General features: G+C 39.3%; 1 protein-coding gene across 2 annotated transcripts in view; it reads right to left on the bottom strand.

The window, feature by feature from the left end:
• The window catches only part of fstl4 (follistatin-like 4), a 310914-nt gene that overhangs the window by 15307 nt on the left and 268779 nt on the right, over positions 1-26828 (bottom strand). For both annotated transcript variants that reach the window (XM_063894297.1, XM_063894296.1), the window contains 5 exons: positions 11083-11249; positions 7858-7978; positions 5347-5508; positions 1778-1912; positions 1129-1155 (listed from right to left, as the gene is read on the bottom strand). In XM_063894297.1, the coding sequence (XP_063750367.1) occupies positions 1129-1155; positions 1778-1912; positions 5347-5508; positions 7858-7978; positions 11083-11249 (612 nt within the window). The remainder of the gene's footprint in view (positions 1-1128; positions 1156-1777; positions 1913-5346; positions 5509-7857; positions 7979-11082; positions 11250-26828) is intronic.

Raw genomic sequence — 26828 nt, 5'->3', positions numbered from 1 at the left:
GTGTGGCTACCAACCATTTTGACAAAGCCTACAAAGGGCCCTGTCAACAACATGCCAAAAACATACTGTAGCAAGAAGCGCCAAATAAAAGACAATGCCTCAAAGAGCAAACATTTCACATCTCGACGTCTAAACAGCTGCTGATGAGTTAGCATTTGGAGGAGCAACAGTCTATTACTGCCGGCAGGAACACATCACATGAGCACAGATGATAAGCATAAGCGCATGAACACACTTGCGGCATTGACAAAAACTGTGATGATGATTGATTTGTCAGGCTGTCATAATGCTGTGAGATAAACATAGTACACCAAAGCAGCACACTGAATATATATGCACAACACGTATGAATACAGAGGCAAAACAAGCACTTGCTCAAACACAACACAACACAACACACACACACACACACACACACACACACACACACACACACACACACACACACACACACACACACACACACACACACACACACACACACACACACACACACACACACACACACACACACACACACACACACACACACACACACACAGTTAATGAGGCAGCTCTGAGTGCTGATAAGTGTTTAGAAATAATCCAAATGCTTACACCTCGTTTGGTTTTGTGGTAAACCTGATGTGGTGATGATGTATATAAAACAGATTGTGTTTGTATTACACTCTAAACCGCAGCAGTTTTCCAGTGCAGTAGTAAAACTGTTCTTGTGGCCGTACTGATGTAATATATAGTATAAGGACAGCATGGATTGTTATACTGCTGAAAACCACAAAGATGTTTTCGTGTAGCCACCACACTTGTCTGTGGTTTTATTTGCATAAATAATGCATAAAATCCCTGCCTGTGTGTAAATGTTTCCTCCCCAGGTGATCTGAAAAATAGATTAGAAAGCACTCCAGAAAAAGAAAGAAACACCCAGGGCACGCAAGGAAGAAAGCAAGGTTGGAAGTAAAGTTTTGCTGGAGAGAAAACAGTGTTGTGATTCTTCTGGACAGCACAGCAAACATGTTGGAAAATGCAGATATTCAGCTGCAGGCCCCGAAGAGCCACAAACTATGCCCATAATATTGTCCTATCCACAAAGGTATAACAGCTTTTTTTTTTAGAACTGTAATGCATTACCTTCTTCTCTCCATAGAATGTTTGCAACTGCAGATTCAGCCACACAGCAATAGAAAGGGAAAAGAGGGGGAAAACATTAAATCACCTTCAGGAAAAAAAGAGACGGATCATCCAAGAAAGGAGAGGGGGTGATTGATCTTATGTCATGCCAAGACTAAACATATTTGACAGCTGCAACATGTTCCTTAGTGCTGTTGACAGGATCATATTTCCTCTTAAATCAAGAGATCACACAGAAGTCACAGATGATTCTGTTTAATCCTAACCAGCCCGATAAACTCTTTCCCGATGGTGATGGTTAACTCGTCAAAATGATGCAATCTAATGAAAGACCAGATTTTAAAGTAACATAAAATATATAATTTGGGCACTTTTCCCTGGCTATAAAATGTGGGATAAAAAAAGCTGCCTGAGGTTCATTTTTAGTTCAAAACTCCATACATCTGTTGGGTAGCCTGATCAAAGCATTACTATAAAAGGGATTATATAACTTATAACCTAATTACTAATAACAATATTATCTAACAAGCAGCCTGTTATGAGGATTTACGCCTATATACTCTCTGAACTATCTTTCTGGAAAAAAAACAGTGGTTTGCAGACTTATTTCTGGCTTAATCTTTAATGGAGATAATGTTCTTTGACTTACGGGTCTTCTTGGCCGAGTCTTCAACAAACAGAGAGGAGATATCCTCGTCCACGCCAACCTCGTTCTTGGCGATGCATGTGTAGGCTCCAGTGTCTTCGTACCGTACGCTGCCAATAAAGAGCTCACTACCATTGGCTACGAGAACAGAAAAAAACAAAAGGGAAGAAAATAAAAGGAAACATGTTAATTGAAGCAGAACATGTTGCTACATTATTCAATATCTTACACCTGGAAAAAAAGACATGCTTCATAAAAACCATGCAAGGCATCATACCTTCCACTTTTTTGTGGTTTAAGTACACTGTCGCACATAAAGTTGGAATAAAATATTGTTTACCTCTTCTCATGAAATGATTGTGTGTAATTAGTAATAAAAAGAGGAACGTGTCTGAAAACAAAATTATTCAAACGTTATGGGCAACAGTATATAAAACATTTTTAAACCATTGCTTTTTTTGTAATACTTAAATATACCAATAGCATAGTCTGGCAGAAAAAAAGCATGTTGTTAATCTTATGTCAAGTACATGTAGTAGAACTTACAAGATTTTCATGTCGACATGAATTGAACTGAAGAAGGCTCCTTTTCTTTCGAATATGGTTGATACACAAGTAATGTACATTTCCGACCACATGTGAGAAACATTGATATTTGCATTATGTGAAACAGTATATCAACATGACCATAAATGCTCAATTTGTATTACATTTCCTACATTCTAATTTAATGGCTTAGTTACACAGTTTATTTATTTCCCCACATATTCTGTACAATGCTGCATTGTTTGCCTGACGTTGCAGCTGCAGCTGCAGGTGAGATAGGTGGGGGTGACAGGTGATGTTGGATGTTAGGACACAGAGGTCGAGGGAGGGGGCAGACTCTCTGATGTTTGCTGTAGCATCAAGCTCTGTGATGTAAAGCTGCACTCTGATCCCTCCTGTCCTGTATGTAGCCCTGCATTGAACACCACACACTTCACAGCACTGGGAGAGTGAATTACCATGGGTGTCACAGCACTGCTTTGATAGATATTGTGTAAGAACATAAAAGCTGCATCCCTTTCTTTTTACATCTATTCACATCTATAAACTTCTAGAATAGTCCCACTCTAAAACTTTGAGGCTATCTAACCTGTCTTTTTCTACTCTTTACTTGTTAAAGCTTAAAGATAACACACTTCAGTGTCTTCCTGCAGCACCAGAATTTAACAAACAACCAAAAAGACTACGGTTTGCTAAATATGTGTTGTATTTTCTATGTTGAAAATGATGTCTGTGTTATGATGAGTGCCTACTGGGCGGTAAAATAAAACGTTGCAAACGTTGATGCAAGGCTTTTCATATAAACTGAAATGTTTTTTGGATTCTGATAATAATTATCTTTTATCAAGGGCTTTGAAGTAAAAACTGCCTTTAAGCAGGCCTTCACAGAATGAGACACCAGTTTAATTACTTCTAATTCATAATTATGTTGTGATCAATTCTTATTGAAAACCACTGAATCAACCACTCATTAAATGAGTCTCTTTATCCCTACTTTGCAGGCTTGTAGCTGCTTGCAATGACAATGATTTTTGGTAGGATTTGTGTTTTTCCCCTAAGTTAGCGCTTTTAGTCTTCTTTACTCATACCCATGGGCTTGTTATTGATGAGGAATTTAGGATTCAATAAGGCTATAATCAATATGTTTATATTCACAATGGATGAAATTAATATTCATATTTCGAAATAGTTTAACCATCAGGTACATGTGTATGATGGTTAATATAGTTCTAGAAAGACAGAAGATTAGAATCGGTGTAGAAAATTGCAATTTGTGCATCTCTATAAATATGAAAAAGAAACAGGAACGGGATGGGACGGATGTCATCCCTCTATGGAACAGGGAAGGATTTTGTTTTCATTCATTTGAGATGCAAGTGGAAATCCACTCCTGTGTTACCCTCTACTGTAGCCTGGTCTCAAATGAATGATGCTATGTGCAAGATCCTAATTAAAGTATTCTAAGTTGCCTTCATGACACTGAACATGATTTTCATCGTAGTCTAACAGCTCCGAATCTAAAGTGCTGTGTCATTCTGATTCTTATATTGTTATTCCTCCATGAGGGAAAATACACCAAGCTTGTTTGTGATTCTTTGGCTGAACACTGAACAATGACAGTGTCAATTCAAAACAGTACAAACGCAGGCAGTAGGAGAGGAGAATGTTGCGTGAAATGTGCAGCAAATGGCAGGTTTATAGCCACGGTCTAAATCCATTGGGACTGAATACTAATCTAATCAAAGGCATTTAGCTCACAGTCTTCACTCAACAGCAACAAATGCAGCTTGTTCCCTCAGATGACCTTGATTAACTTGGAATTTGGGTTGTGTGATAATGATAATGTGCTGAGCCTTCTTCATACAAAGCATCGGGGTTAAAAAAAAAAATCCATAACGTCACACATCAGGATATCACTGAAGCTGTGTTAAGAGGTTTGCTATACAAACTGAACAACAGGGAATATCAGGCAGAGATCAATGTGATGTTTCAGCACCGCAAACGGTTCCAGAACACAGTTTCATTCATTCAGCAACACAAAGCAGTTTCTCTCTTTACTGTTCAACTGTGGCTCACAATCAATACTTCTCACTACCATCCGTCAGTGTGTGGTTTTACAGAAGCCACATATAAACATAAAGTCAACATTTTTACACAGCTTTTATTACACTCCTGACGTGTGATAATAAATAATTATTACCTTTTCTATGCCTTTGATCTCTTTGTTAAGGCATGGCTGGACAAAAATGGGAATCTCAACTACTTAATCTACTTTTCCACTATAGTTTTTTTATTTAACTATATATTTATAACAAAACCAGCGTAAATAATTGCTGTGAGGAGGACACATGTTCTTACCCATATTAGTTGGCAAATCTGAAAGCGTAGCCACTGCAGTGTTTATGTGTTAGTGAACCTTGCAAACCCTCCCATGTTTGAGTGTCTGAGGGTTGATAACAGGCTATTACCACAGGTAATGACCCACACACAGCCAATAAACTCTCCCTTAATGAGAACCCGGACATAAAAAGAAAAGTCGTGCTTCACTTTGCTCCTTCTCTCTAATATTGAGAGTCTCTTAAAAAACCCCATTCTAGTCTAGATAAGTAGCTGCCATCGACTCTCAGTCATTAACACTGGTGACTGAAGTTAAAGAATACATTGTCCTACAACATTATAGGAGCCAGAATACTGTCTGGACATGTGTGTAGACTGAGACATTTTTACAAGTTTTTAATCTCTCACACAAAGTTAACACTTACATAACATCTATGTCCTTAGGGTTCACAATGTCAGCAGGTCTGCAGATTTTTTAGATATTATTTAATAGTAAGTTCAACACAAGCTTTACTTTCAAGGTTTGTTTTTATCACCTATATGCTTTGCCTTGTTTATTAGGATTCTGCAGTGTTGGCATACTGCAGCTCTGTTTGTTGGTTACACTAATTGAAAAAGACTGCATGTGACAAAAAGTGTCTGCTAAAACGCTGACAGCACTTCCAAAAAAAGAATCAAAAACTCCCCACCTATGAGGGACAGCTGTGTGGAGGATCTGGGCAGCAGGTCCATGCCGTTCTTCAGCCAGAGGAGCTTGGGATTCGGGATGCCGTCTGCGTGGCAGTGGAGGCTGGCAGAGACGCCGGGCTCCTGAGCCTGTGTCTCCGGGTAGACGAGGATCACTGGAGGGACTGGACGCACAAACACAAACAAAACCGAAGACACAAACAGGGAGAGAGCAGAGGCACGAGTGAAAACCTAATTACACACTGTTTCATGGTAACTCCAAGGGGAATATAGCACAAACACCCACACACGCAGTGGGCAGAGAGAAATTTGTCTCACCACAGCATGGAATATATTCACACATAACAAGAACCCAAGAGCTCTGGGGCTGCTTTATTACAGCTTGAGTCCTGCATGAAATAGATGTTGGACGTATCTACCACTTACCACCTCCTCCGGGAAGAAGAGCGCAAATGAATGTGGAGGAATCGAGGGGGAAAATGAAATATGAGGTAATAGTTTATGGGAACAGGTAGGATTTCATTTTTCTGCTTTGGATGTTGGGCACATTTCAACGCCGGTGGATGCTGCATCCAACTCCGACTTTCCAGGAGTTCAATCACCTCTAACATTCAATCTACAACCTTCCCCCTTATGCATAATGTTGCTTCTGGTGCTTGCTACAAACTTATTTCAGTTCTTTCTTAACTTTCTTTTCCCCCTTTGTATTAGTTGATGTAAATGTAATACATTAAGTATTATTATGTGATGGTATTTTTACTTTGAGTGTACTTCTGGTAACACTGGTTCCACTACTGATTTATTTTTTCATTGCCTCTTCCTTCACTCACACACGAGTGTTTGTACTTACACCTCAGCCATACCTTCAGCCTGTCTGTCTTATTGCCTGTGTTCTGAGACATCTAAATCTTATATCCATCATTTGTTTGTTTTTTTCTATCAAAAAATTATTATAGAAACCCTTCCTTTCTTTCATTCATTATTGAGTGTGTACTTCACATTGCAGAAGTTCTTCAACAGTATTGATACCGGACTCTAGGGGACTATAATATTACAGAAAGAGTCCTTGTAAGAGTAATTTTAAACTACGACAGTGGGTGCCGCAGCGCTGCCATGCTCCGGTCACAATAAAAACAGAAGCTTGTGTGTAATTCTTTTAAACACAACACGATGCAAAGAGTCCACTTAGTTTAATGTGGCTCTTGGCTTCCTTCCATTCCACCTTATCTCACCTCATCCTATCGCGCTTGAAATACCTTGAGTCCCCCACACAAACATTTGGTAATTGCCCTCTCCTGATATCTCGCCCTTCAGGGCCCTAGTCTGTCTCCATGACTCCCTTCCCATCAGGCCCTCTCCCTCTATAGTTCAAGGTCTAAAACTCAGCTGCATTCCTTTACAATTAGCGTCTCAGAAAAGCCAAAGAATTACACCGATTGTCCCTTAATTGAATACATTTTCCTCCGCCTTTGCCACCCTGAGACAAAAGCGCAGAAATTGGAAACCGTATCTTTGATTTGTCACTTTACAGTTAGGGGGCTTCTTCCTCTGTGGGTGTTTCTTGGAGAGACGCATAATAATAACAACTCTCAAGTCTAAAGGTAGTCCCTTTTGCAGATCATTTATATGAGTTGGTTCGTTAATAAGTTCCTCCTGCCAAAATGCGGTGAAGTTTCAGATGTATTTTACTTTAAGTGGTTTGTTTCCAATGCAAAGAAGTGAATGTGCTGCATGCACACATCATTAGGTTTTAGCTTCACATATGCAATGATGTTGTTTCCCATGATCCCTTTGATGCAACATTTTGACAGTTACGATGCTGTGAACCATGTGTATAAAAGATATATTGTATACATAAAGGTGTGAACAACATAGCTTTATGGAAACTGTTTATTTGTAGCTAAAATACCTTTTCTGACAAGCAACTTCTTTGACTTCTCAGAGAAGCCAACATTTTCTTCCTTGATGTTATGAACTATATTGTGTGGATTGTTAACTTCTAGACGTTTTCCATTTAGTTGTTTTTTCCCTTCTGTAAACCACTCTAACTAATGTGTTAAACAGTGTTTTATGAATATGATCTTATAGTTTACTTAATGTTTCAATGTCTAACATGACATGAGGATAGCTGGTTAATGCCATGCTATTGCTGGTGGTAGTTATATCTACTACAGAAAGAAACTGATCCGGAAATTTCCACTTGCAGTATCACAGTGTTGTTTGGTGTGTTTTGTATATGGATGGGGCACAATGAGAGTGGCCTTATATGATTAGTTTGTTTATTTGTTTGGATTTGCATATTGAAATGCTGCACTAAATGTCTCTGATGGTATCCTTTATTTATAGACATTTTGATCACTGGTTGTTGGCTTAATTACTTTAGAGACTGTACTTTAGCAGTTTTCCCTGCAAGCAGGAAGGCAATAAGAACAGTTCCCTAAATGGGGAACCACAGAGTAGCACAAACAACTACTTTTATCATCACTGTAAGTAAGAAATGAGCCACTACTGACCATTCACCTGCAGCACATGTGTTTGATAGAGGTCTTCATAGCCGTAGGCATGGCAACTGTAGTTCCCCATGTGGATGGTTGTCACCTTGGTGATGTACAGGGAGCCATCATCCCCAAAGTCCTGCAATACAGGTAAACAATGGAAAAAGATTGTTGTGAAAAAGCACAAGATAGGCAAAGAGGAGTAGGTAGGGAGAACATGATGAAAGAAGCCAGATGAAGAACAGGAGGTGTATGAGAGGGAATAGTGCTGAAGGATGGGGTGCAGGGAAGAGCCACAGGGAGTGAGGGAGAAATGAAGGTAGCTTGGTAGAATATATAAAGATGCTTGAAGAGGGCAGGGAGAGGAGAGAGGAAGCGCACAACAGCAGGGTGTGATGGGAAAAGACAAGGGAGGAAAAGAGTGATGTGAAAGGGAAAAGAGACCATGAATCAATGGTTTCCCTGTTGAGCTGAAGCAGGCGTTGGGGAATTTGATTCTCCTCTCTCCCTCATCACGCTGCCTCAGCCTGATAAATGGCAAGGGTTAAAAATATAAAGCCCATTAGGTTGATGAATGGCGCTGGTTGTTGTTGGTGCAGCATGCGGCAGTCCTCCGGGGGTTCCAGCCACAGCTTAGGGCGGATTAAGGCATTAAATAGTTTGCTGTCCCACCAAGTGGCGGAGCAGATGTCCTGATGCGCCTCTGTCGTGACACCAACACCACAAACGGCTGCTCTCCTTCAGAAAGCTCTGGAAATTAATGTGACCTGACAGAGGGTCGATTTGTGACAGGAGAATGTGAAAAGCCTTTCTGGTGAGATAGATGGGGGACTTCAGGCTGCCTTTAAAGTGAGAGATACAACTAAACTAGTGAGGGCAATTAAAACTAAATGGGCCATTAGAGCTAAAAAGTATAGCTTTGAAATATCTGGCAGGTAATGCCTGATATCATTTTGTTTAAAATCTTAGCTCTCAGTTTTGGTTCCTGTGAGAACAAAGGCATCCAGTTGGGCTGTCTCCTGTGAACGGCACATTTTCAAATCATCAATCAAGGTGTCCCAAACTCTAACCTGAGGTTTTAAAATGATTAATAATACTTTTTTTTGCCAACTGCGCTAACTTCACACCAAACTGTAATTTAATTGAAAAAGGGTGATACGGATTCCATTTCTTAGAATGTGTGCTGTTCTGAAGTGTGAACAAAAAGTCCTAGTTTTGTAGTTGATACATAACCTTTATATGTAGATGTTTATAGGAGTTTGGTGTTGGGTGGCTATAGGTAATCAGCAGGTGCAATGTTAACATGGTAAGTTTCACATTGAGGACAAAATTAACTGGCCAATGCAACATTTGGGTATAGCTGAAGTACTACAAACAAATAAATGTGTTGGACGAATCTGCAAAAGTTGAGTAATAATTGAATCGCCTTTCGCTCTGATTATTGAGTAGTAGTCAGTAAAGTGAGGAAAAAGACGTAAAAGTAAATGGTACATTTCGGTCTGCACAGCTGCTCATAAGATAATAGAAAAAGTTGTTCACTTTACTGAAAAAAATCTAAAGAGGAAATTACAGGCTTCTATTATTATTCGAGTTAGATGATATTCTTTCATAATGAAAGAGCCCTGGAATAATTATACATGAATATGGCCAGTGGCTACAAAATTATAACAATTCAAGTCACTCATTGAAGCTTTGCATTTCAGATGCAGCACTACCCTGACGTCAGCTTTGACCTTTCTCTTCACAAGTAATCATCATTGCTTTTTCATAATTTCCAGAACAATCGCGCTGCAATAAACTAAATCAGTTTGCATATAAAGAGCCACATTCATTTCATGTTTGCCAAGTGAAAGAAATGCACCTGCAAATTAAAAGTATCTCTCTAGCTATTGCTTTTAATAAAGAAATATACATTATTCATTTAATTTCTGGAGAACGAGATTCCAATCTCATTCAGAGTTTTTCGGCTGATAGACGGCACTGTGGACGATTATGTTGCTGTTGTGTGTGTTGGTGGTGTTGTGTTTTATTTTGCGCTCCTGCAATCAACTGTGGTGAAACAGGTCAGAACCCTCCAATGTACACCATGCAGTTATATTTTGGAGAGCACATTTAATATGTAAGATACCTAGTTTTTGGATTGAGGTTAAAAAAAAAACAGAGTGAAACAAACAGACAGCAAGATGGAGACCAAAGGCCAGAAAGAGACTATGAGAGAGCAGACAAATTAAACTAACTGTAATGGAGGCTCAGCCCTCAGGTTAAAGGGTTTTATGCCACAGTGCAGAAAGTTTTCCAACACTATCAGATGAAACTTACAAAAACAAGTCTGTTGCCATTCAAAAACGTTCAATAGAGGAAAGTGGTGGGCTGAAAGGACTATAAATGTACAGGAAATAAATGTCCGTTCCCTCCTCTCACCCTGTCAACTTGTTGACGTGCATTATTGAAAGTAGAACTGTATCAAATGTTTGACAAAGTAATCTCAAAAAGAGGGACACAATATGTGCAATTCTTTCTGTGTCCCCCATTATTTTACCAACATGTTACTATTCTAAAAGGTTTTTCATAGATTTATCATGTTAATGTGACTGAGAACCTTTTGAAAGGGAAATGTAATATATTATCTGACTGTTTAACTTTAAATCATTTATATTCTATAGTAACTTATGTAGCTTTATCTTTGATTCGAGTAAAAAGAAAGCCAAACACACACAGTCCTCTCTCCCTCCTCCCCCTCAGATACATTTGCTCTGCGGAAATTCATTATTCAGGGTCAGGAGCCTGAGGGACTTCTTCTGCCATCGCCTCCTCCGGTCTCCACCTTAACACTTGACATTGTTTATCGACTCATCATCACAGCAGACCAACAAGGCCGCTCATTAACATGCAATTAGTGAATTGTGATCCTGTGGTGGGTAAAGCAAGGCCGGTGCTGTGCTGTCACCTGTGCGGAATAAATGTGTCCAAACAGGAGCAGGGCTACATAGTTCATTAAGCACAGAGAGGGCAATAATTCTACTTTTTCATGGAGAAAGCTGTGGAGTAAACTTTTTGTTTGAATTCCTTATTTTCACTTTCTGTTCTTCACAAGTCCATATAGATCACTGCAGACCCTTAAGTTGATTTCGATGCAGACCAACATTTGTAGACAGTAATATGCTTGTATTGTGCTGTGAATGCAATCAACTTATGCAAACTAGAGCAACAACCATGATGAAGAAACCAAAAACATGCACTTACGTTGATGTCTTCCAGGTCCAAGAAGTTCAGGATGATGCCATTCCTCTTCCAGATAATTGGTGGCCGCAGCGTCCCTTGAATGGCACAGGTAAGAACGGCACTGAGGCCCACTGTTACGGTAGAGACACTGATCCACTGGTCTTCCGCCAGGCTCAGTTGGACAACCTCTGTTGGAATGAGAGTATGAAGGGAAGTGATTAGTGTTTGAAATGAGTGACAGAGAGGCAAATAACAGATGATCGTTAAAATAAAAAAATTGAAAATTGAGAAAGAAGTGGGAAAAAATGAGGCAGAGAAAATCACAAATCAGATCTAGTGTGCTGATGTAGTGGAACTGTAGCCAAGCTGCAAGCATCCATCTCATGCTAGTGGGCCAGGGAGGATAAACAGCTGTCAAGGAGTGAAAGATATGCAGGATGAAAGAAGACCACGTGTCAGAGGACACACAGCTAGCCAAATATCATTCTTCTCATTAAGGGAAATTTATGTTCATTGAAATGGCCATCCAATTCAATTCACCTTTACGGCAAATTAGGAATTATTCTTCACTGCCTCCCCCTTGGCGCCATAAATAGTGACTGTCGCCAAGCTGTGTGGTCAGGCACAAAATCTACAGTCACAGTTACAGTCCGCAAACTTTGTCATCTACTTTCCTTCTTCCTTATTGTCAGTTTTAAGTAATTACAATTTTGAATAGACTTGAACCAGCGTATTTGATCCAAAGTGGGCTATGCAACATGTACAGTATGTGTCCTGTATTCTCCGTATTAAATATATCTCATGACCTTGCATTGCAGTAGAACAACATCATCTAAATCTTGTGTTTTTCTTAATTTGCTTTTCTTAGCGCAGTATTCAAATAAAAAAAAGAGGAAATATGCTTAAAGAATTTAGGTTTTTTTGTTTATATTTTGGAAAAGAAAGACAGGGAATCCAACTGGAGGAGCAGCATACTGTAAACAAACAGATAACAGAGAGATTCTTTGTGAATTAGCGTTCAGGCATGCAGACGCTGACATGACATATGTCAGTGTGTGACCTTGGGTCAATATTGGCAGGGGACAGGATATACTTCTGTCTGTCTGATAGAACTCTAAATGCAGCCAGTCAAGCTTTACACTGAGCAAATCTGACTCATTTACTGAAGCAGATTACTGAACTGATACCATTATTGCCCTTGTGCATGACATTTCAGAACAAAAAAAATAAAAAATACACCATTAATGAGGTAATAGGGGCAACATGAAAATAGAGAGAAGAGCAAGGACATCTGCACTGCCGTAATGATTGAATAGGAACATCCAAAGATCGAAAAAATGCTATGATTATCAAAGTCATCTTAGCAATTTGTTTAAGGACATGTAATGTTCATGCTAAACATTAATACAAAGACCAAACAAAGAGTAATGCAGCTCATTAACTTCTTTGAGTTGATTATCAATTCAGTGGCAAACAAATAAACTGATAATAACTGAACCTACATAATTACATCTTTGTGAACCATGTCAATTTGCCAAATCAATGTTCCATTATTTGCTTGAGCATCACACAACAACAGTCTGGTTAATTCACCAACAATTATGGTTTAACAACAGTCAACAGTTAAGATTCAATAAACTTCTAATAAAATCTGTATTACCATTGTGAAGGCACCATCAAACTGTTGGGGTCTCAGATGTTATGAAGAACTAGAGATTAATGCATCATTGCCTGTGTTTTTACCTCAATCTGCTGATATGTGTGTTCTTGATATTTACTTAAACCAATGTTGTTTTTCCACTATATAAACTCATCATTTAGTTACTGTCTAATTTGGCTTATATAGCAGGTGTTGTTTATTTCTTTCAGTTTCCATAAGTAGCAAAGAAGTGCCAAGCATGGCATCTATCCAACATGGAGATGTTGTAAGATTACAAATGAAGTTGCAGAGTTGGATTGACTATATTATTATGAAGTTAACATTATTCTCAGCAGCAGCATGTTTCTGCAACAAAATACTTTGTTTTCCTGACTTTTGGATTATCTCGAACATACGTCCCACATCATTTCATAAAAAAAAAAAAAAGATCTAAACATAACTTTGGCTTTTAAGATCTGGAGTGGATGATTAAACAGCAGTGATTTTGCCATTATCACAGCACAGTTTCATCTCAACAACCACATGGAGAAATAGCTCCTCATCCAAACAGACATCAAGTAGACTTTGAACTGTTTGCAGAGAACTTCATGTCCAGGATCCTGACTTTGACAAACGCTGATATAAAAAGACTGCTGGCTATTAGCTGTCTTTTTCACATAGCTCTCCAGGTGATAGATATATCTGTGACGACAACTCGGTCTGTCAGTGATATTTCAGAATGCCTTGGGTACAGTACAGTGCCAGGTTCAACAAAGTTATAATTCAGCACAGCAGTAATTTGGGTGGCAGAACAGGCTTTGAGTGCCATGTGGACGGATGAGGGATGAAGCACATTGGTCCAACGTGGCTTGGAGGGGGTTTCCAGGGAGGTACTGTGCATTTCAACTAGACACAGCTCATATTAAATTGAAAACATGGAAGAAAGAAATGTGTGGATTCCTCTCTGCAGCACTCAACTGTTTCAATGGATCACCAATAAAAATGTCTGCATACAGCATTAACAGTTTGCTGGGAAGGAGTTTCTCTTCAAGGTTTAATCAGTACAGAAGTACAACTGCAGTTAACCGGCTTTGGCAGATAAAAAATTGTCTATTGTGAAGGATGGATTGTTTTTAACATCAAAAAAGCAGGTCTTGAGGTTCATTTTGAATCATTAATTGAGTTAAAAATTAAGTAAGAAGAGCTTTTAATTCCAAAGTCAAATAGCTGATTATACAAGTGTAAATATGACTGGTATAAGTAATCTGGAGACTTTTGTCTATCATTGTGTTTTTGAGAGGTGCTTTCAGAATTAATATTTTCATTTGACTACACTGAAAGCAGTACAAAGATAACCCTCAGCTCACTGCTCCTAATGCAGGGTGTTAACATTACTGTATACATACCAAATTAAATAGAAAACATCCCATCAATTCAAAATGGGAAGCTGTGTTTATTCAGTTTCCTACAATTGCCAACTCTTCATAAGAGGTCAGTCTTTAAAATGTTCTACTAACGTAATAGTCCTCACTTTTAATGTCTGGCAGAAATGCTATGGTAAAAAAAAAGGGTAGCACATCTACCTTCTACTTTGTGAAGAATAGACTAGTATTAAAATTAATTCTGACACCATGAAATTAATACTGATACCATCCAAACTCGGCAAACTCAGATTGCAGCAATGTGACCATAAAAAAAGATAAGAACATTCTGTCAAAGTGACGAAAAATAGGTGTGTAATATGGGTTTTTCAAAATGTGTTGATTGCTGTTCATGTTACCCTTCTAAGTCTATTTCATTAAGGACATTTCAAATGTGTAGATTTTCCATATCAACAGCCATCTGTTTATTGAAGCTAGGTCTCTACTGTTTATATCCTAATAGGTGTTAAAGATAAACTGTTTCCTTTCATAAGCGGAAGATCATGATAGCCACACATAGTACCTTTAGTTTTTATGTTCCCGTATGGATTTGACTTTAAAGACAAAAACATTTTTTTTACATGTCTGGCTTTTGTCAAGCAATGACCTTGAGAATACTAATTAATAAGCTTGTCCAATTACCAGCGTTGAGTCTCATCTTAATACAAACAAGCCACAGAAGAACTTTGACAACATAGAATACTGATTACAAGTAAAAACACAACTTTTTTCTATTCTTTAATCAGTTGAAACATCCCCCCTTGTTCTGGGCCATTCTCTGATGACCCAGACAAATTGCGTGTCCACAGGCATCACCCGCTCTGCCCTGACTGGCTGAGAAGGTTGTCATGACATTATCTAGTTAATGATTCCTACAGTTTCCCCTCGTTCCTAAAATAGCTCCACCGTGTAAGTTAGTAATTGACTTTCAGGGGAATTCAGCAGCTCCACTGATCGATCAGCCCTGCTAACTGAGCTATGGACGGCTGACAGAGCCACCAGGGAGGTTTCTGTATCCAGTTCTACAGGGATATACAGTGCAATGTGAGTACAGATAGGAGGAGAGAGGGAGAAAGAGACATCAAGGCCAAATGTTAAGACAAAAACAAGAGGTTGACTTTTAATGCCAGGAAAAATTGGAAAACAAAACAAGTGAGAGAAAGAGCCAGCAAAAGCGGAACAAAACATCAGAAATAAAAAAGAACTGCTGAAATGCTAGAACAAAACGGTTCATGAGAAATGAAAAAAGAAAGACAGGCCAAAAGATGACCGTGCCGACACAGGGGCATAAAAAAGATGTGTGTGCGTGTGAGACAGGAAGTGAGACAAATTTGATGCAGAGCACGTAGAAGATCTCGCAGGGAATATCTAATGTGGCGAGCTCAAGACTGCAGCTGAAATAGTTGTCCCTTCCACTTTTATGAGACCAGCCCCTCGTGAGCTGGAGTAAGACATCAAGACACAAAGCAGAGGGGCACAACACCATGACTCTTTGAGAGGGGAAGGACAGATAACATCCTGACTGTAGACTAAAGGAAGAGACGGAGAGCTGAAGAGGGGCAAAGAGCGTGGAGGAGATGGAGACAAAGATGGATGGAAGGAGGGTTAAAGGTGAAGAAATGGGATAGGAGCAGGGCAAGGAGGCAAGAAAACAAGCTCACAGGCATCCAGTAAGTTAGCATCAATGGATGAGTTTGTACTACAAACAATTTAGTGTGCTTCATTAAGGAATGTGTCGTTATGGTATTGAAATTGAAAACAAAATGTCTGATAGGAATTTTTAATTGAATCACCCTGTATTAGGAATAGGCTTTATATTGAAAGCATAGCAAGGAGGATTTTTCCTTCCTTTCTTTCCTTTGAACCACTTAAAGTGTGTGGTCATTTATGTATCTGCAGAGCCCTTGTTCTTTGGCCATTTTCAGTTATAATTTTGTGGTTTTCTGTATGTTTCTGCGCTTCAATCTCCATAAAAACTACCGCCAGATCGTTTTTGAGTTAATGAAGAGAGGCCGTCGAAAATATAGTGATCTAAAGCAACCAATGATATTCAATATATATCGATTCATTTTTTTCCCCCGGCGATTTTGTTGACTTCTTTTCCCTAGAACAAAATACTAACATTTCATCAGGTTTCTTACCAAATGTCATACTCTAGCCCAATATCACATAACAGCTTTGTGCTTTTTAAACAGAATCAGTGTTTGCTGAAGTCTTTCTCTGCAGAAGGGAAAGGATAAATTGTTCTACTTTTGTGGGGGTTTTTCACATCAAGTAATAGAGAGTGAAAAAGTCAGAGTGAAGGGTTGGAATAGAAACTTGTATCAAATCTACAGAAATAGTGATTATATGTTACATTTCCTTTTCTAAAATTCATGAAATAATCAACACTTACAGTAAAATAATAATAATAATAATAATAATCAGTTTGATGAAAAAACAAAACAAAACACATTGAGCCTGATATAATATATTACTGACCTTAGATCAGTGTCAGTTTGCATGTGATTGTGAGTGAGTCATGTTACTCAGAATGTCAAATGTGTCGTAGCAGCAGATGCTAGCTGTAGAAATGTTTCCATGAAGCAGTCCCAGAGGGCAAAACAGCACTTTGCATGTCAGGAGCAGTCCTGTCCTCAGTTCCCTCGGATAAACCTCTCTCTGTCGACTGATTTATGGGCTCTGCTCTCTGATGACACCAGCATTACTGTGATGTACTCGTCACACTGTAGTCAGATTGACTGACAGTGAAACCACATGTTGGGGATGGTCACATAGGCAGTTACTGTCTCTGACAGATGAATCAGAATCAGAATCAGAATACCTTTAATCGTCCCACAGAGGTAGTCAATGTGAAAGGGGAAGTCATTTAGACTGAAATAGCCTATGACATGCTTTTGGGGATACTAATGCTAAAATTACAGCTTTTTACAACAACAGATGTAAAATGTACAACTTAATTTCATAGTATAATATAGAACTTCTGAAAGACTCTCTATTTTGGGCTCAATAATCCTATGATACTGTATGTAGATTCATATTTCAATCAAAACCTAAGGACTCCATGGAGACGAAGCTAGCGGATTTTGCATCCACTTGTGGACATTTACTACAAATGCCATTTTTAAAGACAAAGACTTTCTCCTGGAAACATGGAGCCTTGAGGAACTTTTAGTATTTCAGCCCGAGGGATTATAATGTAAACGTTCGAAGACAATATTTAAACAAACATTTATTTAACTTTTAGTGGAAAAATGGTTTAACTGGAAAAGCTGTCAGTTAAAAGTCAAAGCGTTACAGGCAACAGGTTTTACAGGAATGCCAGGGCATACTGTAAATTGTCAGAGCAGTGAAAAACCAAAATGTGCACAGGATTACGAGTGAGGTGCCACTGCAGTAATGATTGCTTGTTTACTTAATCCTTCTTGCCTGCATTAGTGTGATTCATTAGAGTGCTAAAATGGTGTTTAAACAGAACTGATGCCTCTTTCAACCTCTGAGAGGACACACACTTAAACATGTACACAGAGACAGACACACAGAGACACACAGAGACACACACACACACACACACAGAAATTCACACACAGAAATCCACAGAAATACAGTACACTCCACATGACAACACCAGAGCTCTCTCTCTCTCTGCGAATGTGAGGCTTAAAGGGGAGTTGTGTGTCACTCACTTGACAAGTACATCCTCCTTTCATGTGTCATGTATGCAAATATATGCACGGCACACTTGATTATTCATATTTGACCCTCATGAAAAAAATATACTCATCCAGTCTCATTTGGTAAATTAAGATTCAGGCATTAATCATTGAGCTCATCACTGAGTGAAAAGCAGCTGCTACAGTAAAGCCTTAAAATGTCCTCCACGCTCCTGCAAAGCTGACAAACCTCAAGACTTAGCAGTGGAGACGAGCACGTTTCAGAGAAGCTGGAGTTGTACTTGCACTCACGTTAGTCCTCGACTAAAGGCACGTTGTAAAAGGCTAAAGAACGGATTTTCTTATTGTTGCTATGCAACGGCTACTCATTCAAGACGACAGCCAATGCAGCCCAATAGCACTGTGAGTCAGTCAGGTTGTGGTTAAACACAGGGTGCAAAGCATGCACTTCCAATCACAGGGACACATGCTGCCTATCATCATGCTTTCCTATGTTTTCACATCAGGAAAATTGGTTGGAATCCATTAAGGCTGGCCCACACAATTTCAAATTCAGTTGTGCGCCTAGAGAGTAAAAATTAGGGAAAAACAGCACACCAACAATAATTTGTATGGAACTCAGTTTACTTTATACAACTGATTTATACTGAGAATGTACTCTCTTATAATCATGTATTAAACCTATTACATCTTCTCTGGTGGGTTTGTACAGTGCATGTTGGAAGACAGGACCCCTCTTGAGAGCCCACAGTGTGTACAAATGATCTCAGTGTGTCACTGTGCATCCTTTATGAGGACTACTCTCTAGAAAATGCATCATCCATGTTTCAAACACACTAACACACCAAATTAATGTTGCATATCATACTACACACACACACACACACACACACACACACACACACACACACACACACACACACACACACACACACACACACACACACACACACACACACACACACACACACACACACACACACACACACACACACACACACACACACACACACACACACACACACACTCTCATTTAATCAATAACCCTGCACTCTGGGACAGTTAATTCTATACACTGTATATCACATTGCATATTGTACATACATACTGCTCATTTAATTTATCATACACAAACCTTATCTGTTATGTACACACGCACACACACACACACACACACACACACACACACACACACACACACACACACACACACACACACACACACACACACACACACACACACACACACACACACACACACACACACACACACACACACACACACACACACACACACACACACACACACACACACACACACACACACACACACAGGACTAAAGCTCTTTCTTTGACAGTGCTGTGGTGGTGATTATTCATGGGAGGGAGATGGGGATGAGCAATCAGTGGCGGGGTCATTAATCACACTGGATGCAGACCCTTAATCTCCTCCACAGGTACAGTCTACCTCTTTCTCTCCTCCAACCGTCTCATCATTTTCTTTCAGATGCTTTGTTTACATTCTTGGCTATTTCTCTCTTCTTTGTCCGCTCTCAATGTCTCGAACCTCTTTTTTTCATCTCTTTTACTCTCTGACTGCCTGTCAGTCTTCTTTTTCTATCTCACTCTCTGCTTCTTCTCACCCTGGTCTTAATCTGCCTCTCTCGCTCTCTTTCCTGATGTTCTACTTAAAGTGCTTCCTTGCTAGACTGTCTCTCAACTTGCATCAGAGCCACGATGGCGCGTCCTCTCCAGTAGAAGCCCCTTAACTAGGCAGCGAACAAGCCTTGTTAGGATCACATAGAATGGAGGAATTGTAGAGTAGGAGAGCGGGGAGGAAGCAGTATTTAAAACAACAACTTACATGCTGTATAAATAGGCCGGGAGCCGCAGTTTGGCAGGAGATTGGGCTCTTTGACTCTTCATCTAAAATTGCTACCTATTGTAAGTTCTAGCATTTCACCGAACACAGTGTAATACTATGGACACTCTTTCCGGAAAATGGCAGCTTTAAAAAAGGAAAAAAGGAAATGCCTCAGCACACACACAAAAAAACCAAAAAAGAAATACTTAAAAATCACAATATCTACATCAGTTGACTAGAAGTGCAGGCTTCCCAAGTCTTTTATAGGGAACAACTGTCATGACTTAATGACTGATTCTGCAGGAACAGGCTGATAACATCAGAGCTGAATATTGAGGTAAGTGTTGATGCTAAGCATGTGAGCTCATTGCAAGTAGTCAGTGGATTTGAAGAGGACAAGGCTCAATAATGAACCAATGACAATGGATAATGACAATGCAGAAAACTCATCACTGTGTCATTCAAGCCCCGAGAGCAGGAGTAACCTGTTTGGAAATTAGTAGATACACTTCCTGTCCTGAGGGTCCACAGACTTGTTTACCAAAGTTGGGGACCTCTAAACACTGCAGATATTTACTTTTAATCTTGTAACAAGTGTTATTTGCTGCTCATAGCAAGGTCTATCATTTGGAACACAATCATTAACATTTTCTGCAAAGTCCTTTTAATGCAAAGCCTGTAGATTGCCAGATATTCATAAAATGAATATATAATGCAGGTCATTTGTCCACAGCTTTTTCAATATTGCTTATGGATCATGAAGTTCAAGATACTGTGACCCGCAGGCATTAACACATTTCATTGACCTAGATGAGAGAAAGCTTGTAGTTTGTCATGTTTTTTATGACATTTTCCTTTAAAGAGCAATTCTATCTGTTTATATACAGTGGGGAGAACAAGTATTTGATACACTGCCGATTTTGCAGGTTCTCCCACTTACAAAGCATGTAGAAGTCTGCAATTTGTATCATAGGTAATCTTCAACTGTGAGAGACGGAATCTAAAACAAGAACAGAAAATCTCATTGTATGATTTTTAAGTAATTAATTTGCATTTTACTGCATGACATAAGTATTTGATACATCAGAAAAACAGAACTTAATATTTGGTACAGAAACCTTTGTTTGCAATTACAGAGATCAGATGTTTCCTGTAGTTCTTGACCAGGTTTGCACACACTGCAGCAGGGATTTTGGCCCACTCCTCCATACAGATCTTCTGAAGATCCTTCAGGTTTTGGGGCTGTCGCTGGGCAATACAGACTTTCAGCTCCCTCCAAAGATTTTCTATTGGGTTCAGGTCTGGTGACTGACTAGGCCACTCCAGGACCTTGAGATGCTTCTTACGGAGCCACTCCTTAGTTGCCCTGGCTGTGTGTTTCGGGTCGTTGTCATGCTGGAAGACCCAGCCACGACCCATCTTCAATGCTCTTACTGAGGGAAGGAGGTTGTTGGCCAAGATCTCGCGATACATGGCCCCATCCATCCTCACCTCAATACGCTGCCGTCGTCCTGTCCCCTTTGCAGAAAAGCATCCCCAAAGAATGATGTGTCCACCTCCATGCTTCACGGTTGGGATGGTGTTTTTGGGGTTGTACTCATCCTTCTTCTTCCTCCAAACACGGCGAGTGGAGTTTAGACCAAAAAGCTCTATTTTTGTCTCATCAGACCACATGACCTTCTCCCATTCCTCCTCTGGATCATCCAGATGGTCACTGGCAAACTTCAGACGGGCCAGGACATGCGCTGGCTTGAGCAGGGGGACTTTGCGTGCGCTGCAGGATTTTAATCCATGACGGCGTAGTGTGTTACTAATGGTTTTCTTTGAGACTGTGGTCCCAGCTCTCTTCAGGTCATTGACCAGGTCCTGCCGTGTAGCTCTGGGCTGATCCCTCACCTTCCTCATGATCATTGATGCCCTACGAGGTGAGATCTTGCATGGAGCCCCAGACCAAGGGAGATTGACCGTCATCTTGGACTTCTTCCATTTTCTAATAATTGCGCCAACAGTTGTTGCCTTCTCACCAAGCTGCTTGCCTATTGTCCTGTAGCCCATCCCAGCCTTGTGCAGGTCTACAATTTTATCCCTGATGTCCTTACACAGCTCTCTGGTCTTGGCCATTGTGGAGAGGTTGGAGTCTGTTTGATTGAGTGTGTGGACAGGTCTCTTTTATACAGGTAACAAGTTCAAACAGGTGCAGTTAATACAGGTAATGACTGGAGAACAGGAGGGCTTCTTAAAGAAACACTAACAGGTCTGTGAGAGCCGGAATTCTTACTGGTTGGTAGGTGATCAAATACTTACAGTATGTCATGCAATAAAATGCAAATTAATTATTTAAAAATCATACAATGGGATTTTCTGGATTTTTGTTTTAGATTCCGTCTCTCACAGTTGAAGAGTACCTATGATAAATTACAGACTTCTACATGCTTTGTAAGTGGGAAAACCTGCAAGATCGGCAGTGTATCAAATACACCTTCTCCCCACTGTCTGTGTCTTTTCCCCCCCCAAAAGCCTTCAGAAAGCATTTTCAAAATTCCTTAAAGATGTGATTTCATTAGCTGGAACTAGAAACAATGTAACAATAATGAACAATAAAATAAAGTCAACCCTTTTTTGACTTTCTTTCTAAACTTTATTAGCCTTATAAAAAAAGTGTGAAAATCAATCTGAGCTATTTGGGAAATATGTGTGTAGATAAAGCCTTCCATGCTCAAAACCAACTAATCTAATTGCATGTCTACTGTATCACAAAAAGTAAATGTTTTAATTGCTTGCAGGCTTTCAAATAAGGGACTTCAATGTCTGATTGGCGATGTAGTTTAAGTATACAGTCTATATGCAGCATTTAGAAAAGTAGAGTTGGATGAAATGCTATCTTCACATCCCTTGGTTTGATAAAACTGACATTTTAAGTCCCAGAAGGCCAAAAAAGTCTTCCTGCTCGGAGAGGCTTAAAGGAAACAAGCTGACAGTCTGGAGCTAATCTTCTATACTTCATTTGGCCGGATGAGACCTAATTCATTAAAGCTATACTCTCATCTGATAGCAGCATAAGATCTCCGACAATCTGGATAATCTTTCATCTTTATGGGAACAAAAAAGAGCCCCCACCCTCCACTCTATCTGCTGTAAACTGCGGAGGCATTTTCTGACACGGTTGGCTAAGTGGTCTTTCTCGTTTCAAAGCCCTTTCAGCCTTAGGGAGGAGGAGGGTAAGAGAGATTAGTGGTCTGCAGCAGAACTCTGCACTGCAGGAGACACAGCTTGACCTGACCCGAGGGCCCGCCTCGATAGAGACAGAATGCACAATGAAATGTAGAGAGCGCTGAAAGTCTGTGTTTGGTTGGATGCAGAAAAGAACGAAATGCATGCAAACACAGATGCAGACACATGCACTCCTTATCCAACAATAGGGTGATTAAAGCTGCAGTACAGGCAAATGGAACGACCAATCACTTTCTTTCATGTGGCACTCAGGAGGTTTTTTTTCCCATGATAACCACTTCAAGGGTTAAAGATGTCAGTGGACTGATTGTGGCAAAAAAGTGAGAGGAAAACACTAAAGTTGTACATAGGTTGGTTAGGGGCTATATTCTTTTCTCCACAGAGAAAAGAGTGATTTCAATATTTGACAAGGCTGAATGTGGTATTAAAACAGTAGCTAATGAGACTACACCTATTGAGACAAAGGAAACAACAGAGGTTGTTTCTCTTTATTTAGTTTTAAAATAGAGTACTGGAACAAAGTGATATGTTAAGTTGTGGCATTGATAACGCCATAGTGTTCTGCCAGAACTAATGGGTGCTGTTTTACCTTGTGACAAATTGTTTGTGTTTGACCTTGTGACAAAACACTTTTTTGAAGACGTACAGTGTATGGGGTGCAGTACAACAGTATATACAATATAACAATCTCTTTAATACTTTACTTGTACTTAAAAATATTTTTTAAATGGTATGCGTCCCTTAACTGATGTAAAACCACTAATGCTTCTCAACAAAATCTTAAAAGACAGTTTTATCGGATTAATTTCAGACCAAATTTTGAACAAATAATATTATTTTTTGTTTTGTTTAATCCATGCGCCACTCTCTCGTATAATCAATTGCGAGTACATTATATCTCTTTCTTTTACACCGTAAAAATATGGGCTGATTAATTAGCAGAAAAGTGAACTAAACAGGCTTTGTAACATGGCACCATTATACCCACTAACAGGGTTTTTAAAAATCTGCTGATGAGTTTATGAAGTTGATTAATTACTCCACATTTTCCCCTGGAGTACGCTCACTATGTCGCTCTCTCTCCCTACTGTGCACTGAATTATGTGAGAATAACGTTTGTCTACCCCATGCATATGCCAAACTATTAAATTATTATGGATCCTCCAAGCATGGCAAGAGTTTTGAAAAATAATTATGAAAGTTTCAGGCTAATTTCCTGCATTCTCAGTGATTAAATTATATATGGGCAACACAGATGCTGAGGGGTAGAACTGCTGGCTCAAAGTGAGAAGACCATGGAAGTGATATACAACTGGACCCTTTCCACAAGAGTCCGACCTCAAGTAACACGTGACCTGTGTGTTCACAGATAGTTTGTCCAACAACTATGCCTCCCTCCAATGGTGACCTAATACAAGCTCATGGAAGCTGATTCAAAACATCGAAATTCATGGGGTGGCTCAGAATGTAAGTAAAATGTCATATATGTAATTTAAAAGAAAGCAAAGTTAAGTTCTGGATTAAAATGAGAAATAATCAACAATTAATGTTCCTCAAACTCAAATTAAATGTACAGAATTGTATCCACCATCTTGTGTTCATTGGTCTTACAGACGAAGATGATTTCTCTTTATTACTGTCATCATGACACTTTTCCATGCTATTACACATGCCGTTAACATTGTTATTTATTGGGACTTTATTGTATAGGAAGCTGTTAAGGATTACTTTTTCTTGGCCTGTGAACTACAGTATTAAATGTTTTCACAATCAAAGTTAAAAGTGACTTGTCTGTTACGCACACTGGAATAAATCAAACCATTACTTGGCTTGGGATCGAATCACAAAAATGGTGACGTAACAGATACTTCGCAACATCAGGGATACACAATCAGGAGGTTTTACGCAACTCTTCCTCAAAACCAGTGCTGTCTACACCATACGAACTACCAAATTGTCATATTGTGACATTGAGGCTTTAAACTCAAAGGCCTCTGGATTTCCTACCAGATTTTTTAGTGCAGAACATCATGTATGTAGCATGTAACTTGTAACTGGGATTTAGCCTGGCAGCAAATAAACAAAAAAAACAATGCATCATCTTGGAACAAAAAAACATGAGCTTTAACCCTGAAGCCAGCTCAGTGCATGTTGTTTTGAAGGCTGGGTTTAACAGGAGTTTGTTGCCACAGGAGATACTGAGCAATAACACTCTGCTGGGAATGTGCAACTGAGCTGAGCAGCAGAATCACACCTCACCTCTGAGAATTAAGACTTTAGAGGTTTAGGATTACCTGCTCCTCTATCATCACCTTCTCTCTCTTTCTCGTACACCCTCGGACTACAAACATGGGTGACTGTTTCAGCTTTCTGAAGCTGTCAAAGGTGCACTTTCAAGGTCTGTTGAACAAAAAACTCTGGCTCTGGCTAAATGATATTGGCTCCCTATATGGGTGCCCTTAAAGGAAGGAATGCAATTCTACTAGATCGGAAAGGTTCAGGCTTACTTTATGGAAACCGAAAGAAAATGAATCAAAACTTCTCTCTAAAAAGATAAACTTATCCACCAGGTTTGTTTTTTCATTAAATCCCTGTCAACTCAAGCACAAAGGAACTTACACGTAACACTTCTGTTGTCATTTCAGATCTGTTTCAATAACAAAGATCATATGATTTATAAATAACTGAGAAAAACTATTTTTGAAACTTTCCTTTTTGGGGTTTTGGTTGTTTGATGTTGTTTCTCCTTTCCTGCTGCACAGCCATTTCTGGTGGATTTCATTCCCTACAATTACATGTTTAGATACCTGCAATGCACAAAGGATAAACATAAACAATATTTGGGCCCATTATTTTATATCAGTATTTAAAATCAGTGGCGGGCCGTGCATTTCACACCCAGGCCTTCAGTGATGTCCTACACAGTCCTACCTGCATTATTCCACCTCTTAATACCATCATTATGACGCCATGGCTCTAGAAACTATACATTTAGACAGAAATGCAGTATAACCGGGCATTGCATCACCTTAACATAGTCAAGTACAACAGAGTTATATTAATATTTCCGAAGCATTTATAATCAATAAATCCGCATTTACAATTAAGAGTGTTAAACTACCAGCTTTAAGATCGCTTGGATACTGTCAAAACTTAAAAATAAAAGGCACTTTTAAGGGATTAGTCTACAAAGTTTTATTAAGTCCACCAAAAGTATGTGTGCTTTAACAAGTGTGTTCACTAAACAGCTCATTGTCGCACCCACAGCAGTTTCATTTAAGAAACGTGACGATAAAGACACAAACTATTCACTGAAAATAAAAGGAAACAAACAAATAGTTTGCATTTGTGCGCCACACACATCCCTACATCTCTTGCAGAAGCATCAAACATTTATTTTTTTATATATTTGTCATTTTAATTACATATATATGAATTTGTTAATATTGATTTAATATTAACGACATAAAATGACGAAAATATATCAAAATAAAATGAAAATGAAAATGCTTTGTACTCACCAAAAAAACGGATTATTTGAACATAAAATCCATCCTCCTTTCTTTCCTCAAGAATACTTCAATTACTGTACAGTTTATCAGCGCGCTTCAGTTCCATCAATAAGTCCTTTTCAATAGACATCAAGGCTACTGCTGAAAGCCGAGTCTGTCCAGTAGAATTTCTGGCAGAAGTTTTTATTCGTTTTAAGGCTGAGAATGATCGCTCGACAGAAGCAGTGGACACAGGGATTGTCCCTGCCACACATGCCAAGGTGTAAAGCTGCCCCATGCTCTCACTCAGATTTTTTCTGCTTAAGGAAATCAAGGAGATCAGTGGGACTTTTCCCTTCAAAATCAGTCATGGCATAAATTACAGTCAGTTCTGTTTTTAGCCGGGACATATATCTGCGACCAAATCGATCTCTTCTCCTTCAGCCA

The sequence above is a fragment of the Eleginops maclovinus genome, chromosome 11 (assembly GCF_036324505.1).
Source record: "Eleginops maclovinus isolate JMC-PN-2008 ecotype Puerto Natales chromosome 11, JC_Emac_rtc_rv5, whole genome shotgun sequence".
NCBI lineage: Eukaryota > Metazoa > Chordata > Actinopteri > Perciformes > Eleginopidae > Eleginops > Eleginops maclovinus.
The sequence above is the reverse complement of the archived record's forward strand: the minus strand, read 5'-3'. Positions and strand labels throughout refer to the sequence as shown.